The sequence below is a fragment of the Colletotrichum abscissum genome, assembly GCF_030869225.1.
Source record: "Colletotrichum abscissum strain IMI 504890 chromosome Unknown Scaffold_17.1, whole genome shotgun sequence".
NCBI classification, from domain to species: domain Eukaryota; kingdom Fungi; phylum Ascomycota; class Sordariomycetes; order Glomerellales; family Glomerellaceae; genus Colletotrichum; species Colletotrichum abscissum.
This window is the reverse complement of record NW_026850065.1, coordinates 451,130-466,960: the sequence shown is the minus strand read 5'-3', so window position 1 is coordinate 466,960 and position 15,831 is coordinate 451,130. Positions and strand designations below refer to the sequence as shown.

Genomic DNA, 15,831 nt, shown 5'->3' with positions numbered 1-15,831 from the left:
GGGCATCAATAATGGAAAGAAATTACTGGCGCTCCTGAAGTCATATGAGAGAAGCGTTTTTCATTTGCAGCGCCAAAAGAATCGCTGTGATGGGTGAAGTAGCTAGGACGACACAACCGGCCTTTTGCAACATCCGAGATAAGGAGCTACGATGATATTCATGTGTATCTGTAGTTTCTCTCAATTGCCGGAGACCTTAAGTTGTAGTTCAAGACAGCCATCTCATTATCGCCGACAGACTCACTTATCTGTCAACATCTAGTGACCCTGATACGTAAGAGTGTCCACGAGAAGTAGAGCCTGTACGGATACCGATGTCCCAATTAGGAAAGTGACCTGGAACTAGTAGGGAGTGTCATTCTGTTGTCTTCATGAAACCTCCGATTGGACCAAGGTTTCTAAGAATCATGGTTCAGGTTGAGACAGCCAGCCGGCGGCGATTCCCGAACGCCCGTATGTGGCTCAAGAGGTGGCCAAAGCCTGGCTCCGGACTCCTCCGCCGGGCACCAGCCAGGTTGGTGCTCGTACAGAGAAAGTGGTGACGCGGCGAAACTAGAATATCGATGCTTAACATGGCAAATATGATCTGCATCGGCCATAAGCAAAGTCAATGTTCCAGAATCCGAAGCGAGAGGCTGAATGGCGCCCGAGCCTGCGGAACGCCTCAGCTTCTGGGACGCCAAGACCTCCCGTCATCCGTACTTGGATCTTGATCCTCAGTCAAGCATTAGGTTTCCAATGAGAGTGAGGCATATGCGGGATCGCCAATGATTATTTGCTAGTGCAATGAAGACGAGTCATTCACTTACGAACATGCTACGTCTCCAAGCGCGCAACTATGATATGCGGCCAGCTAACCTAAAATGCCGGCTCATTATGCTTGTGGTTCGCTTTGGTGAGGCATCTCACGACTCGAATTACGTGCCGGAGACAGCTGATATGTTGCCGGAGGAGAAGTCCGTGAGATCGGAGACATATGTTTGTCCTGCTATGAATCAGAAATGCCTCTCTACGGTACCCTATCAGATCTCAGCCTATAGTTTCTGAGACAAGCCGTGGGCAGGTCATACCTAGGCTCCCATCATTCGGCTTCTGTTCGTCCTTGACCCTTGGCCACCAAGTTACGGTGCACCGACATCTTGGTTCAATATGCCGGTTAAGTTGGCTGGAAAGACGCCGGAGTCGATCGACACAACACTCTGGAGACGCGGTGCCAAGTTTCAGATCCGAAAAGCTCTCCCGCATGGCGTGCGGATTCAGTTGCTAATACTGGTACCAGAGCGATTAAAGATGAGAACGCGTGGCAAGAGAGCGAAAGCCTCCGTCAAGCATGAAGGACAGCGAATTTAGCCAGTTGAAACATATCCAACGTGTCCAAATGCAGCTTGATGTTATCTTGCGAAAGGGTCCTGTGCCATTTGTTCGTTTTGTTCGAGCTCACCTACCTCACCTCAACTGAATAAAATTGGCAATCCGCGGTTATCATCTTCAATCAATAAGTTCTACAGGGGCAAAGAACTTGCGACGTGTTGCATGCACGACCTTTTGTCTCTTGATCCTTATTCACAATGTCTTTCTTCTCATGCATTGCTGAACTTGAAGGGGTCAGCCGCTGGGCGGTCTTGATATCCGGTCTGGTGAGATACCGCAAGCACTCCAGGTCTATACTTGGCTGACAGAATTAGTTTGCGGCGTACTTGTCCTGTTTAGCGGTCTACAGGGCTTTCTTTCATCCGCTCAATAAATATCCAGGTCCAATTCTGAACCGCTTGACAAACCTTCCGTTTGTGATTGCAGGAGTGAAAGGGCAGCTGCCATTCTATGCAGAATCCTTGTTCAAGAAGTACGGCCCAGTCGTCAGAATGGGGCCCAATAACCTTGGCTTCATCGAAGGAAACGCCTGGAAGGACATCTACGGCATGCGTCGTCGCGGCCAATTTGAGAAAGCATACGAGTACTACCGTGAAGGACCGGAAGGACCCATTAGCTTGCTGAACGCTGGGCCCGAGGAACACGCGAGACTACGCAAGTGGGTTTCACCGTATTTTTCGGATCGTGGCATGAAGGAGCAAGAACCGATGATCGGCGGTTACGTTGACTTGCTTCTCAAGCGACTTCATGAGAACTGCGATGATGGTACCCGCGCGCTTGATCTCCGTGACTGGTGTGAGTGCTGGGATTACATCGAAGTTCCGTCTGATGCTAACATTAGGCTGTCAGTTAACTTCTGCACCTTCGACATCCTTGGCGAACTTGCTTTCTCCAGCTCTTTTGGATGCCTCGAGTCAGCAGAATATCATCCCTGGGTAAAGATCATTGCATTTCAGCAGAAAGAGATTGAGTGGATCGGTGAGCTGAACCGGCAGGGATTGAGGTTTATCACAGCTATTATCATGAAGATACTCGCCAAGAACAAGTTGGAATTTATGGGTTACACGATTCAGAAGTTACAAAGTCGCATTCAGTCGGGTAAACAAGCAGATATCATTGAGTCCCTGCTCAATAACAAAGAAGGAATGGTACGTTCGATCCTTTTCTCGCCCCTGATTTTCTCAGTGTTGGACGTGCGATCATATTGTCTCAGATACCAGAGCAGAGCGGGACTAATCAGAGAGAGCAGAAGCTTGACATGGATCGCCTTGTCCAGAATTCGACGCTTCTCATCGCGGCTGGGTCAGAGACCACAGCGACGCTGCTCACGGCAACTTCGTTCCTTCTGCTATCGAATCCTGAGGCATATCAGAAAGTTGTAGAAGAAGTCAGATCTTCATTTTCTGATCCGTCAGACATTACTCTTCTATCCGTCAACAAACTCCCTTACATGTTGGCCTGCCTGGACGAGGCGCTGCGTGTGTTCCCGGTAGTTCCTTCTTGGTTGCCCCGACGAGTCACGCATGGTACCGCTATCATTGATGGCAATATCGTACCCGAAGGTGTAAGTGACCCCTCTACTGAATAATGCCCTGCTTCATTCCCAGCAAAGTGCTGACTCTTTTCATTCTGACACAGTGTCTTGTCGCTACTTGGCAGTGGGCGATGTATCATAACGAACTGAACTTTACTAAACCCTTAGAATATCATCCCGAGCGTTTCCTCGGAGATCCGAGCTTCTCGAAGGATAGGCTGGACGCATTCCAACCTTTCAGCATGGGCCACGCAGACTGTGTCGGTCGCAACCTCGCATACTCTGAGATGCGTCTTATCCTAGCAAGGATTTTGTTCAGCTTCGATCTGAAGCTAGCGGACGAGGGCAGTGACTGGATAAAGGGTCAAAAAGTTTATATCGTGTGGCAAAAGCCGTCTCTAAATGTGTATCTCAAGCCAGTCAAGCGATGAGGCAAACCTTCATCCAGCCTTGAAGCTTGTGGCTAAACAAAGCCGTGCACGTAGTGGAGGCTTTCCGCACATTATGTATGTACTTCGCCTGCATATTGCAACCAAACACGGAAGGTGGGCAGCATGCACATAAGCCTGGCGTAACCATGCATACCCATCAGAGCATCTTGTCTCCTCATAATTTGTGCAAATACAATGCATCAGTCCGAGGTCCTAGGCTTGAAACGACCCTTCGTATAACGTTTACTGCGGGGAAGACCCTGACATTGTTGGAGTACCTTCCACTGAGACTTGTCCTAAGACTGAAGCAGGCCTTGTTCTGGCTATTGCTCAATGCTGCCGGTGGCAGACATTCTGCCAAGAAACTTTTGACCGTAGGAGACTTTACTTCTGCGACGCGGCTGGTGCATTATGTGAACTGCGTTGAGGCGAAGCGCGGAAGAGGGCCCTGCAGTGGGATGCCGCTGAAGGCTTGTGTTTGTCGAATATTATCCGCCGTCTTGTTTGTTCGCAAGAGCCCTCTATCCGAAGTTGATACTTTGCTGGATCATGTTAATTATGTTCTAATACCTCGCAACTGTATTCGGGATTGCTTTTTAGCCACCTAAGCTGTAAAGTATGCGATCAACCATCAAATTTCTACATTGCCCAGGATCTCATTGTCCTCACTATTCGCACCATGAAATTATATTCGTTGCTCTGAGATATGTTATAGAGACCAGGTCTAGCTACATCGCTTAATCCTGTCGCGTAGCAGCTTCTACGCGTCTATAAATCTGACTCGTCTCAAATTTTGTCATGTCAACTGAAAGTGGCCGGGCCAGAAACAATGACAGGCCCTGCCGTCAAAACTCCCCGGGATGCCAAGATTAAATCTCCGCATGTTCTAACTGCCCTATCGGCCAGTGGGGCATTCACCCGCCGCTCATGCTTTATTGGGCCATGCCAACAGACTTTAGAGGTTGAAACTATATTGACACACTACTAAGATGCCATTTTACCGACGAGACAGGTTCACGCTAATTTTCTGCCGCTTCTAGAATATTGCCGGCCCTCCATCCCTGACCGGTAGCCAGTCGTCGGTTCATCGGCGGATTGGCTTTGTCTAAAGCGATGTCTTGTTACCCAAAAAGACTAACACAAGCCGTCGCAATCTCGATTCGAATTCCATCGATCTTAGCCGCACTCTCAACTTCGACTCATTGAACAATGGCAACCGCAACTCAGTCTCTGCCTATTGAAGACTTTCCGTTTGACTTTGATATGCCTCGGACGACTTGTCATGAAGGCGACTCTAGGGAAGTGAAGAACTCAACAACCGCAACTAAGCGGCGCCGCGGCCCGCTTACCCGCAACGCCTGCAAACACTGTCGGATTAAAAAGGTGCGCGGAGTTCGGCTTTTCTTTCTGAATATATCGATCACAAAAAGTATGACAGATAACTAACGTTGCTTGTAAACTTGTAGCTGAAATGCAGCGGCGAGAAACAAGGATGCGGTCGGTGCAGAGCCAACGGCTTCGACTGCCATTATGAAACCTCGAATCCCAATTCAAAGAGGCGCTTGACGATTGCCGATTTTACACCTTCTATGTCCCCTTGGGAAAGGGAAGATAACTCGACCGCCGACAATGCCATAATCACGGAGGAAGACCAAGATCTGAATGACCCGGAAAACATTGATCACTTGGTCTTCCAGCCAAGATCCTTCTCTCCCTTTCAAGCCGAGACATTAGATGGCATGCTATCAACGAATGCCCTCGATAGCTTTATGAAAGCTAGTGGTGAGCTAATTTTCTATTTCGCTTGCCGTTAGTCGGCCAGCATTGAAGCCGTTCGAACATTAACGTTGCTGTCGTACAGGGAATCAGCCTTTCATGAAGACAACACTCAACAGCCCATCGAACTCACCTCGAATAGACCCGCTACTTTCCTGTCTCAATGCCTCAGACTGGCCCAGAGTGATTTCTTTAGGCTCAGATACAGAGAGGTCTATAGCCCATGTCGAAAGGCGGAGGAAGCACATACGGGAGTCTTCAAGTCATAATCAGGAGTGGCCTCGAAATAGCCAGCGTTCTCGACACAATCCATCGAAGCAACACCCGGAACAAGATAGTCTCTCATGTTCATGCTACGCGCGAGTCTTTCTGCAGCATGAGGACGTTAGTTCTAACCTTCTCTGGAGTATACGAAGCAAAGCTCCTGCGTCACCCGCAGAAATGCTGCGGTCCTTGAAGCGAACTATGGAGGGCCTCGACTCCTTCTTCGACTGCCACACACATTCCACACGTCCGGAGTTTGTCGCCTTGCTCGTATCAATGTGCGATATGATGCTTGGTGGTGTCGAGTATTTGGTCCCTAAGCTTTGCGTAGACGATGACATCATTTCTGCAGATGATGACTCGGATACATCCAGTTCCCATGGTGACTCGGGGAGACGCTCTAGCAGCAGGAGCGGCAGCGTCAATTTTACGTCGCACCCAGCATTTAGGTTGAGCCAAGGGACATTAGACAAAGAGGATGAGCTTCATGTGCTTCATAGTTTAGTACGAGTTCGGACGAAACGACTAGGCCTCCTGATTGACAGACTGTATCACGCGGTGGATGATAACGGAAGACCTATACATAGACGTACTGTCTGCAGTTTGCAGGACCGACTTAGATTTGTGTCATCAACATTAAAGAGAAGCCAGATATAGATAGCTGGGTACCGGCGGATCAAATGGATGGGGATTCGGACTCACATAGTTAAAGTTTTGACCCACCAAACGCATTCTAAGCACATGTGTATTTGTGATCAAGTCTTCTTGGTTTGAAATATCACAAAATCATGACTCGGGTCATGCAGAATTCTATTATGTCGAAGTCTCCTTGTCCTCGCAAGCGTGTCAAAGGTGAGGAATCATCTGGATCCAAGACGGCATCGAGTAGACACCGATAGGGACCTGCCTAAGACTGATGAAAGCCTCAACAACGATGAAAACTCGGGCAACAAAGTGAACTCCAGCAAGAAACGAAACTGTAAACCCCAGAATGCATATCCTCGCCATGCAAGAGCCTACTGACAAGGGTGATTTCTGAACTTCTTCCGTCCGTAAGTCATGGTCGATATAGCCCGCAATGGTCTTCCAACATATGCAAAGAACAAGAAATAAAGCCCGATCCAAGGTATAAACACGATGATGATGAGACAGGATACCTTCCACATAATCCCTTCCTGTCGCGAGGCAAAGTCATAGTTCCATGCCGAAAGATGGATACCTCCGCAGATTATAGAGAAAGCACCGATTCTTAGCAAATTGTACCCAGTGATCTCCTCGCCGATAGCGGAGAGAAGGAAGCGAAAAACCTCTGTGGTTGACCCCAGTCCTTCATGGGGGTCACCCTCTGCGAGATGGCTGAAACTATCTTGGAATGTCGAAAGAGTCTCGCGCATGTTGCCCCTTAACACAAAACATTGACTGTAAGTCTTGTCCCAGAATGGGTCAACATCAGGAGCTGCCAAGGAATTCTGTCGTTTCGATTCCAGGTGTAAGGGGCTATTTCAGTCCTCGTTATGTTTGAAGCATTGAGAAGAATGCTTCTCTCCTCTGCGAGTCAACTCGTTTCACGCCCGAAGACAAGACCTGCTTGGAGGCAGCCTACTCCACAGGGCAGAGCCTGGCCTTCACTAACGCGAACGCCATCCGTTGTCGGAGTGATCCATTCAACAGGTAGCTGTTCATCCTGTTGGTTGGTGGCGATGTTACATCGACTACTTCGAGGGTCTTGTTTCCCAAAGCTCCTCTTAGCCACTATGCTCGGAACTATGGCCCGGTCATCTCGTCGGTCAGGATAGAAATTGCAGTCTCGTTTTGCAAGTGGCAGAACTGGCACTGAATCATGAAAGAAAGGGCATTCTTGACCTTCTCGCTTTCCACTGTGATAGATTGCGTCTACTCGATACCTAAGGGCTTCTATTAGCTCCAGATTAGTAATCTACATGACTTTGTAAATCTCTTTGAGATCCGAAAGCAAGGCGGCAATAAGCACTTACGTAAAACCAGAATCCATAGAGTAACAGAGCGAAAATCACGTGTACCATAACATGAATTCCGAGCAACGCTATCGGCAACCTAAGTCTCTTCTTTACAATGCACTGTATCGCCATCCATATTACTTAGGTTGACACTAGGAACTTCTGTAAAAGGGTGGCTTTACTTCGATCTTCCAGACTAGCTATATCAACTTCGATGAAGTCACCAAGTTTTGCCAGTTCAAGGATGCCTCTTGTTGATAGCGTCAAATTCTGTGTCCAATCATAGTCATTGTCTCGTACAACTCCAGTTCCTGGCTCTATGTCGGCAATTAGAGCTTCGAAGCCTTCCATTACCGCGAAGAAGCAGGCCTTCAGGTCGTATGGCTTCTGAGAACAGGCGCCAAACTATTTATTAGCTTGAATCTCTCATCTTCTTCCGGGTTCGGTTGAGGATTGCGGTGCTCACTTTGGGAGTGCTGCTGTTGTTACGGACATTCTCTGACAGCAAGAGGTTGAGTTTCCGTTTAAGCAAGAATTCTTCGATGAATTGCCTGGAGGCAAGCAAGAGGATGAATTCTGGTGCGAATAAGGTTATAGCAACCCATTGCAGTTTGTTCCATGTCGAAGAGTGCTTGATATTCAAATGAAGCACCGTAAGAACGCAAATGGTCAGGGTGATAAAACAACCCCACAGAATGTCGGTGGTCCCTCGAACAGATGAGCCAGGCGCGAGCGTGTATGGTGTTCAACGCTTTTTGGTCATTCTCATTCGCCTCGATTTGGCTCTGGATTTTGGCACTGGTCTGCGTCTGTAAGCACCGCGCGAAGCCAATAACGACCAGAAGTGCAACCAAGTGAGACCTCAAAGCAGCCATGGCAAGAGAAAAGTGGAGAATCAATGATGCCCGGAAATTTGTTGATGCTCGCTTTTCGACTAGGTTGCAGCCTTTTTAAATCCATTCTCGTCTTCCTGTCGCAGCCTGATCACCCTGGCTACGTTGCAAGTGTGAGCGGATGATGCATGCTGCGGCATGTCTCCTTCACTGCAAGGCTCTGAGTGGAGGTTTCTTTTCATTACCGTACAGCTAACCTAATTGCTTATCTTACCGAGCTGCCTTTCATGTTGATCGGAATTGAGTCGGCGGCTGATCACTGCTGACAACTTGCAGGAGCCAGGAATCCAATCGGCCAGTTGTTGTTTCCGAATCAAGCCACTGTGCTCGGGGAGGTGGGGGCCCGAACCTCGAGTTGTCATTGGCGCGTCTTGGATGCGTCGTTATAACTGCCATAAATATACATAATTGTCGTTTGTGCATTCGAAAACCTTTGAACAATTGCTGTGCCTATAATGTTACCTTCTGTGCAAGAGAAACCAAAGTCGACTTACATGAAAATATTCGCCGAGTCAAGTTGCGATATTAAGCAGATAATGCGACGATAGGATGGCCATCTTCGAACGAGATCAACTTGAAGATTGAACAAGTGAAAATAGGTTACAGATGTTTGAAAAAGCCAACTTCGAAAAACCGTGTGTACATGTTTCTACCTTAGTAGAATGCCATGTAATAGACTTGGCACTAGCCTCAACTTGGTTGTCTCGTTCACTCTTTGAAGCTGGCGTCTAGGGATTTTCTCGGTGATAGGGACATTGCGCATGGTTGCTCCACATTCCTCTTCAAGACGTTGAGCGTCACTCCATTAGAATCCGTCTCCCACTGGCGGTACGTCTTTAAGCTTGCGTGTACAGAGCAAAGCAGAGACCGGGGAAACCTGCACATAGTTGACCACCAGGCGAGGTCGTCTCTAAGCTCTACATCATTCAATTAAGAATACCTCACAAGCTGTTGCATGCATTTCGAGCTGAGTGGACGGAAAGCTTCCGGTTAAGCCTTGGGTTAAGGAAGGATTTTCTTGTTTCCCCCCATGGATCCTTGGCGAACTTACCCCTCTGTGCTCACTGCTCAACCCACACCGGGAAATCTTTCGCGTCCAAGATTGTGGCCCCGGCCGTTGAAACTTTACTGCCCAGCACAGAGATGGATCCTTCGAACTCGATCTGCTGAGTACTGTAGTGAGACCACCAACTTTTGCTATTTGATCTTACTCCAACATCGCTCAGCCGTTCTGAATTGACCAAGATGCGAATGTAGGAACATAGGACATGTAGCATCTTAACCAATCAAGACTCTTTTGCGGTTCCCTGCAGCCTCCGTAACAAAGTTTTGGTACGCGAAGTCATCAGCTATCAAATCTTCATGGTCAATGCACTATGGGTCCAGAAGTTTCCCGCGGAAGTACCGGCAGGCATGGGGGAAACATTCAATAGGGGAATGATTGACGCATTGGCGAAAGGCCCAATGACGAGCCGGGTAAACAAATAGGCTTCGGCAATAATTAGCAGTGCAATTAGCTTGACTCATACGAAAATTAACGGCATATAAAGCGTCAGCGACGCCGGCAGCGGGGTTGAAGGGGAAAATAGGGCTTGATGCGTCTACCAGATCCCGAATTGTTCCCATTCGTGATCTATCGTACTCCTCAAGATGCGTCGTCACCTTACGATCTGGCCATTGGCCCTTTGCGGCTTGGCGACTGTCGCAAGTTGCGAAGACCGACGATACTCGACCTGGATGCTGGACAGCATCAAGGCGCGCAAGCAGGGCATCATCTCGTCTGGTGAATCAAGCAGTTTCCTGGAAACGGGCATTCTATCCATCGCCATGGAGGCTGCACTGAAGCAATACCCGGAGCTTAAGGACCAATATGTCCCTTACTTGGAGGAAGTTCTAAACGAGGGCACTCCCAATTTGGTCAACGCAACTTACGTCGCAACCCGACCTCTGGACCGCTTCTCGGTTGCAAACGCCATCAACGCTATTTCCAAGTCGGGAATCGCGACGATTTCGGACACGGCATCAGCAGCATCGAAAGCCATCAACGAATCTCTGTCGCTTCAAATCCGCAATCCTGTTGGAGGCTTCTGGTACTACGTCTACCCTCAATGGAGTTACCTGGATGGCATGTTCTCTGTACTTCCATTCATGGCTGCGCAACCCCAGCCTAACTACACCGACATCAGCTTGCAGGTTTCGCTGCTCTACGAACACTGCTTCCAGAAGAACACCTCCTTGGTCGCCCACGGGTACGATTACTCAAAGACTTCCGTCTGGGCAAACAAAGAGACGGGCGCGAGCCCGTATGTATGGGGCCGCGCCGTAGGCTGGTTCGTAGCAGGTTTGGTTCAGACGTGGGAAGCTCTCGATTGTCCCGCTGGCAAGCACGAGGCCAAGGCTGTGTGCAAGCAACTGCAACACATGACGACGCAATTGGCTACGTCTCTCATCCGCTACGCCGACCCCGAGACCGGCGTCTGGTGGCAATTAACAACGTTCCCGGGACGCAGCGGCAACTATCTGGAGAGCTCTAGCACGGCCTTATTTATGTTCTCTATGCTCAAGGGCGAGAGGCTTGGACTTCTGTCGAACTCGAAGGTAGACTTCAAGAAGGCAGCTTTGAAAGCTTACGACTATACCACCCGAAACTTTGTTGTCGATACTGGTAACGGTACGATCGGGTACAACAAGACAGTCGCTGTGTGCAGTCTCAACTCTACGGCGTCATACGAGTACTATACTCACCAACCGCTTTTGCCGAACAGTCTTCTCGGAGAGTCAGCTTTTATCTTGGCCTCTCTTGAGGTAGAAAGGAAGTAGTGAATGAAGGCCCTAGTTATTGCAGCACTGCTAGATAATATGATCATTTTCTGCACCTTTTAATCTCTTAAGGAAGTCATTCTGCAGGATCGTCGAGCATGCGTGATTTCCAATCTCTTTAGACTGGATTCGAGTTTTTTCGGAGCCTACTCGTTGGTTTCACGACAGATTAGCCGATATGTTCACATTGTAATCAGATCCCTAGACATGTAGAATTCCGGCGACCTGCAGATTAAGACATGGGATAACAATCCATCTGCTTGGCTTACGGAGACCGTTTTGAGGATAGTGCCTAGCGTACATGCAAGTATCGACTCAAGCTATCCCACGTCAGCATGGGCAAACACACTCTGATTGATAGTAGTGTAGCCTGCTAGTCAGAATTCAACAGCGGTACGCGAAAAGTCAAGTACATGTAGCTACAAAGCTCCTGCAATCGTCTTGCCCACGCTGCAACGCTCATGTACCTATATGTCCGAAATCCGATATGCCTCGTCGAGTCGCTGGTGAGACTGATGACTTGAACCGACGAGGTTGTCTCCAGCCACTCGTATTCTCGAGAGTATGGCAACCTCCGCACCTAACTCGGTAGTCGTAGGAAGGGAATCAAATCCAACACGCCTGACTCCGACGTGTTCAGCAAAAGCCCATGGCTCTTATCTTCAATACTACATTTTCCACGTTGATCTCTTTCATTGCTGGCACCAAGAAGTACAGGCCCCGCGCCTAAGTTGCGCAAATTAAGCGATCACACTAAGGTAAGATCGAGATACTTGGTAGGATTCCCGAACCCCCGGGTTTCGGCTCATCCATTGTACCTGCCCTGTACAGATGGATTGAAGTTCATCCGCATCTATGGGAATCAGACGCATACAAATAGTCCAGCCACCTTTCTCGACAATCACATTTATGAAGGCCTCATCAAGCCATTACTGCTACCTTCTGCCGATTAATTTTGCACTTCAAAAGCCTCTCAATGACAATTTCCAGGATAGCCTGCCTATGGCTTCTCGCGGTCGTTCTAGTCTATGTGAATGCCCTGCGAGTGGAAAAGAGTCAAGAGTTTCCGCTGGGATCTGAGATCGAAAACCTCGCCGTCAGGCCGTCGGGTTCCATTCTGGCAGTCGTTTACACATTCCCACGCGTCTACGAAGTGGCTCCTGTCGCGAATGCCGAGCCAAAGCTTGTGCACACTTTCGAGAATACCAATGGCGTTTCCAGTATTGCCAAATCACCAAACTCGGATGAATACTTCCTCATTACCGGCAACTTCTCTTTCCAGACTTTGAGTCCAACCCCTGGCTCGTACGCGATCCACAAATTGTCATTTGACAAGTGCGACAAGTCGGTCGTCAAGCAACTGGCATCGCTGGATGCTATTTCTCAGCCCAATGGGATGATTGCGGTTCCTGGAACGCCCTACGTTCTGATCGCAGATACGCGCGAGGGATTCATCTACCGTTTCGACACCCAAACCTTTCAATTGGGCGTCTACTACGATGATCCCTTACTAAAGCCTGGTACTACAAGCGGCGTGGTATTCGGCGTCAACGGCATCAAGCTCTCAAGAGGATACCTCTATTTCAGCAACACCAACCAACAGTTGGTCGCCCGTGTGAAAGCTTCAGGGAACGAAGATGTCCTCCATGGAACCCCGGAAATCGTGGCAACCCAGACCCCAATTGACGATTTGATTGTCAATAAATACAATGGCGACATCTATCTCGCCGAACTTAGCGGAAACGCTCTTGGCTTTGTGCCACGTGGGGCAAACACCACCGTCCCGGAGACTCTTCTCGGCGGCATTAACAGCACAGCTATTTTGGCGCCTACATCAGTCGTTTGGGCAAAGGGTGCGGAAGGCCGAACACTCATCGTCTCGGAGACTGGCGGTTTTGAGCAATTTGTGACACACAATTACACAGGTGGTGGCAGGATCAACATAATTCACTTGGAGTAATACCCTCAAGTGCCGTAGCTCAAGATGATTTGAGGAAATCGCAACCTCTTTAAGACTATGATTTGCGAATTATTGCAAGGACCTGGACAATCTGGGATTCTTAATGCTCTGGGTTCATGCGGCGTGTGCGTCAATACTAATTTCTTTACTTTCTCCAAGTTTCCACAAGTAGCATCCTACTAGTATGATGAATTTGATCAATACGCAATATGTTTGTTCGCACTCATAATCATGAATACTAAAGTTATCGATTGTGGGGGCCCCGCGATTTCTCATAGATTGGTGCCAAGCATCGAGTTGTGCCCTTCTCATTGACCATCCTCGCCTGCATCCCTCGAATGCCGGTGGGAGAGTTCAGTGAGAACACAGAGAACTGTAGATGATGCTGCCAAGAAACATGTGATGCTTGTTCTGCTGGTCCGAGGCATCCATACGAATAGACGACATTGCCAACTTTTTTCTGGCTCATTGTCTTGTGAGGCACAATACCACTTACTTTCCACGCAACTGTTTTGGCAACTGACTTAAGATACAGCAACCCCATTCACCATCGCAAGTGATGCGGCCCACATCATTGACAGTTTCCGTGTACGACTCCAAAGTGTGCGACGGACTCTCGGACGTTGAAACGTCGTCCACAGAGTGTTTGAAGACTGGTGATACACAGTCGCAAAGATGAATCTTTCAGAAAACTTACAGTTCAGCCCGTACAAATTGACCGACTTCTTGGCAATCCTATTGAAGATGAGTGTTGATTTATATCCAAGAGTAAGAAAGTGGCTGTTCAAGAAGCGCCGGTGGGATGAAGCCTTGGTGCAGCATCCGGCTGTCGTATCATTGGTGTGCATCAGTCAAAGCTTCAGTTCGTCTCTTGTTCCCCCTTGAGATCGAAAGTGCCAAGAGCATCCTTTCTCGAACCTTATCCGCAACCCCTGCCAAGAATTCAATCTACTCGCCGGCAAACGGCTTATTCCAACTCTACACGTGGGCTAGCGCGAATTTCCTTTTCCAAGGTAAAATCGATTTAACCACCAGCCATTTAGATTAATAGGTGGAATTTGCGCAGCACATTCAGGGATATCCCAACCCCGCACGGAAAACGATGCGGTACCCAGCTCGGTGATGTACAGGGGTTGCATTTCCGACTATGGCTTCGGAGGAGCTTTTAAAGACACTGAATCGCCGGCGGTATGGTAGTTGCTAGCATCGGTCTGTATCGGCCTTTATCGCTAACTGACTTATCCGCAATGTTGGGGTTCGACAAGTTCTCTGCCGCCTGGCTCATGGCCATTATGTCGGTCAAGCCAGTGACATCGACCCTCCTATACGCCGCTTCGCACGCCGGAACCGTCACCACTCTCGATCTTCAGACTTCGGAATCTGGAACGACTTTGAAGGCCATTGCCACGAACACTGATTGCGCGGCGAACCCCTCTTGGCTCACTCTCGATCAGTCAAAGTCCCTGCTCTACTGCGCCGATCGAGGACTTACAAACCCCAACGGCACGCTCGTCTCTTTCCAAAAGTCTGAGAATGGGACACTCGAGTTGCTTGGAAAGCTCCCTACTATCAAGGGGGCTGTGAGCTCCGTCGTCTATGGCAAGAATGGTGGAGGCATTGCCTTGGCTTCTTAGTAAGTCCCACTCACTGGCCCCGGACAGATTTCCACTTTCGTCACCGAAGAAGCTTGGTTTGGGGGGAATTTGCAGAAATCGCTACGCAAGTTAACGCGGAACTCCGCTGACAAAATTGACAGTCCGGCGTCGTCCTTTGAAGTCTTTTCCGTGGAGGACCCGACCGACATCAAAAGACTTCAGTCTTGGACGTACACGCTGAGCCAGCCAGGACCGAAGCCGGCACAGAATGCCCCGCATCCCCACGAGGCCATCCTTGACCCCACGGGGCAGTACGTGCTAGTGCCGGATTTGGGAGCGGATTTGGTTCGGGTTTTTGCAATCAACCAGGAATCCTACCAACTGACGCCGGTTACCCCGCTGAACGTTGCGGTTGGCAGTGGTCCCAGACACGCCAGATTCCTCGTCGCCAAGGAAAAGACTTACTTCTTTGTTCTAGCCGAGCTTGGGAACATTGTCACCACGTACGAAGTTCACTATGGTCGCAACAAGACCTTGAGCTTTACAGAAGTCTTCAGCGTCGGTACCCACGGCCCCGATAACACGGTACCTGTTGGGGCTGCCGCAGCTGAGATCCACATCTCGGTAAGTACTTTAGTCAAGCTGATTCCTTGACGAGGAAGATTCGCCACGAGACGTGTTATGTTGCTAATATTTCGTCAGCCTGACTCCGAGTATCTCATTGTCTCTTCACGAAACGTTAGCATCTTCAGCATTCCCAACTTTGACACCACCAACACCACCGAGATCAAGAGCGACGCCCTTGTTACTTTCAAGATCGATCACAAGACCGGTCACCTGGGTTTCACGCAGATCTTCCCGTCAGGCGGCATGATTCCCCGCCAGTTCTCGATCAATAAAGCTGGCACTCAAGTTGCTGTGGGTTTGCAGCAGGACGGACGGGCGGTCATTATTGATCGCGAAGTGAGCACCGGTCTTCTGAAGGGGTTCGCCGCGAACATTTCTATTGCGGGCGAAGTTGTTTGCGTTATCTTTGATGAGTGATCTTGCAAGCTACTCAGCAAATAGAATCATCATATCGAGAACTCACAGTCACGGAGAGAGACAAGCCCCTAGAGTGGTCACTTTCCCTCTATTTGCATCCTTTCTTTTTCCTGTTTCCAATGTCCTGCATCAAACTTCCAGACCCAAACCTCCTGCTTCTCGTCATA

At 49.1% G+C, this 15,831-nt stretch overlaps 7 protein-coding genes across 7 annotated transcripts; 5 read left to right on the top strand and 2 right to left on the bottom strand.

Annotated features, from left to right (window-relative positions):
- Positions 1-1,862: 1,862 nt before the first annotated feature.
- CABS01_07825 (cytochrome P450) lies at positions 1,863-3,336 on the top strand (the record flags this gene model as incomplete). Its single annotated transcript, XM_060541187.1, has 4 exons — positions 1,863-2,166; positions 2,221-2,519; positions 2,585-2,935; positions 3,010-3,336. The coding sequence occupies 4 exons, from the start codon at positions 1,863-1,865 to the stop codon at positions 3,334-3,336; spliced, it is 1,281 nt and encodes a 426-aa protein (XP_060402687.1).
- Positions 3,337-4,545: 1,209 nt separating this feature from the next.
- CABS01_07824 (uncharacterized protein) lies at positions 4,546-6,033 on the top strand (the record flags this gene model as incomplete). Its single annotated transcript, XM_060541186.1, has 3 exons — positions 4,546-4,719; positions 4,803-5,118; positions 5,198-6,033. 3 exons carry the CDS (start codon positions 4,546-4,548, stop codon positions 6,031-6,033), a joined length of 1,326 nt encoding a protein of 441 aa, XP_060402686.1.
- Positions 6,034-6,222: 189 nt separating this feature from the next.
- Positions 6,223-6,542, bottom strand: CABS01_07823 (uncharacterized protein; the record flags this gene model as incomplete). The annotated part of the gene is made up of 2 exons (XM_060541185.1): positions 6,223-6,376; positions 6,418-6,542. The coding sequence occupies 2 exons, from the start codon at positions 6,540-6,542 to the stop codon at positions 6,223-6,225; spliced, it is 279 nt and encodes a 92-aa protein (XP_060402685.1).
- A 1,334-nt stretch (positions 6,543-7,876) lies between these two features.
- Positions 7,877-8,227, bottom strand: CABS01_07822 (uncharacterized protein; the record flags this gene model as incomplete). The annotated part of the gene is made up of 1 exon (XM_060541184.1): positions 7,877-8,227. The coding sequence occupies one exon, from the start codon at positions 8,225-8,227 to the stop codon at positions 7,877-7,879; it is 351 nt and encodes a 116-aa protein (XP_060402684.1).
- A 1,668-nt stretch (positions 8,228-9,895) lies between these two features.
- On the top strand, positions 9,896-11,065 carry CABS01_07821 (glycosyl hydrolase family 88; the record flags this gene model as incomplete). The annotated part of the gene is made up of 1 exon (XM_060541183.1): positions 9,896-11,065. The coding sequence occupies one exon, from the start codon at positions 9,896-9,898 to the stop codon at positions 11,063-11,065; it is 1,170 nt and encodes a 389-aa protein (XP_060402683.1).
- A 976-nt stretch (positions 11,066-12,041) lies between these two features.
- Positions 12,042-13,025, top strand: CABS01_07820 (uncharacterized protein; the record flags this gene model as incomplete). The annotated part of the gene is made up of 1 exon (XM_060541182.1): positions 12,042-13,025. The coding sequence occupies one exon, from the start codon at positions 12,042-12,044 to the stop codon at positions 13,023-13,025; it is 984 nt and encodes a 327-aa protein (XP_060402682.1).
- A 1,247-nt stretch (positions 13,026-14,272) lies between these two features.
- CABS01_07819 (YkgB protein) lies at positions 14,273-15,664 on the top strand (the record flags this gene model as incomplete). Its single annotated transcript, XM_060541181.1, has 3 exons — positions 14,273-14,658; positions 14,782-15,244; positions 15,323-15,664. 3 exons carry the CDS (start codon positions 14,273-14,275, stop codon positions 15,662-15,664), a joined length of 1,191 nt encoding a protein of 396 aa, XP_060402681.1.
- Positions 15,665-15,831: the final 167 nt, after the last annotated feature.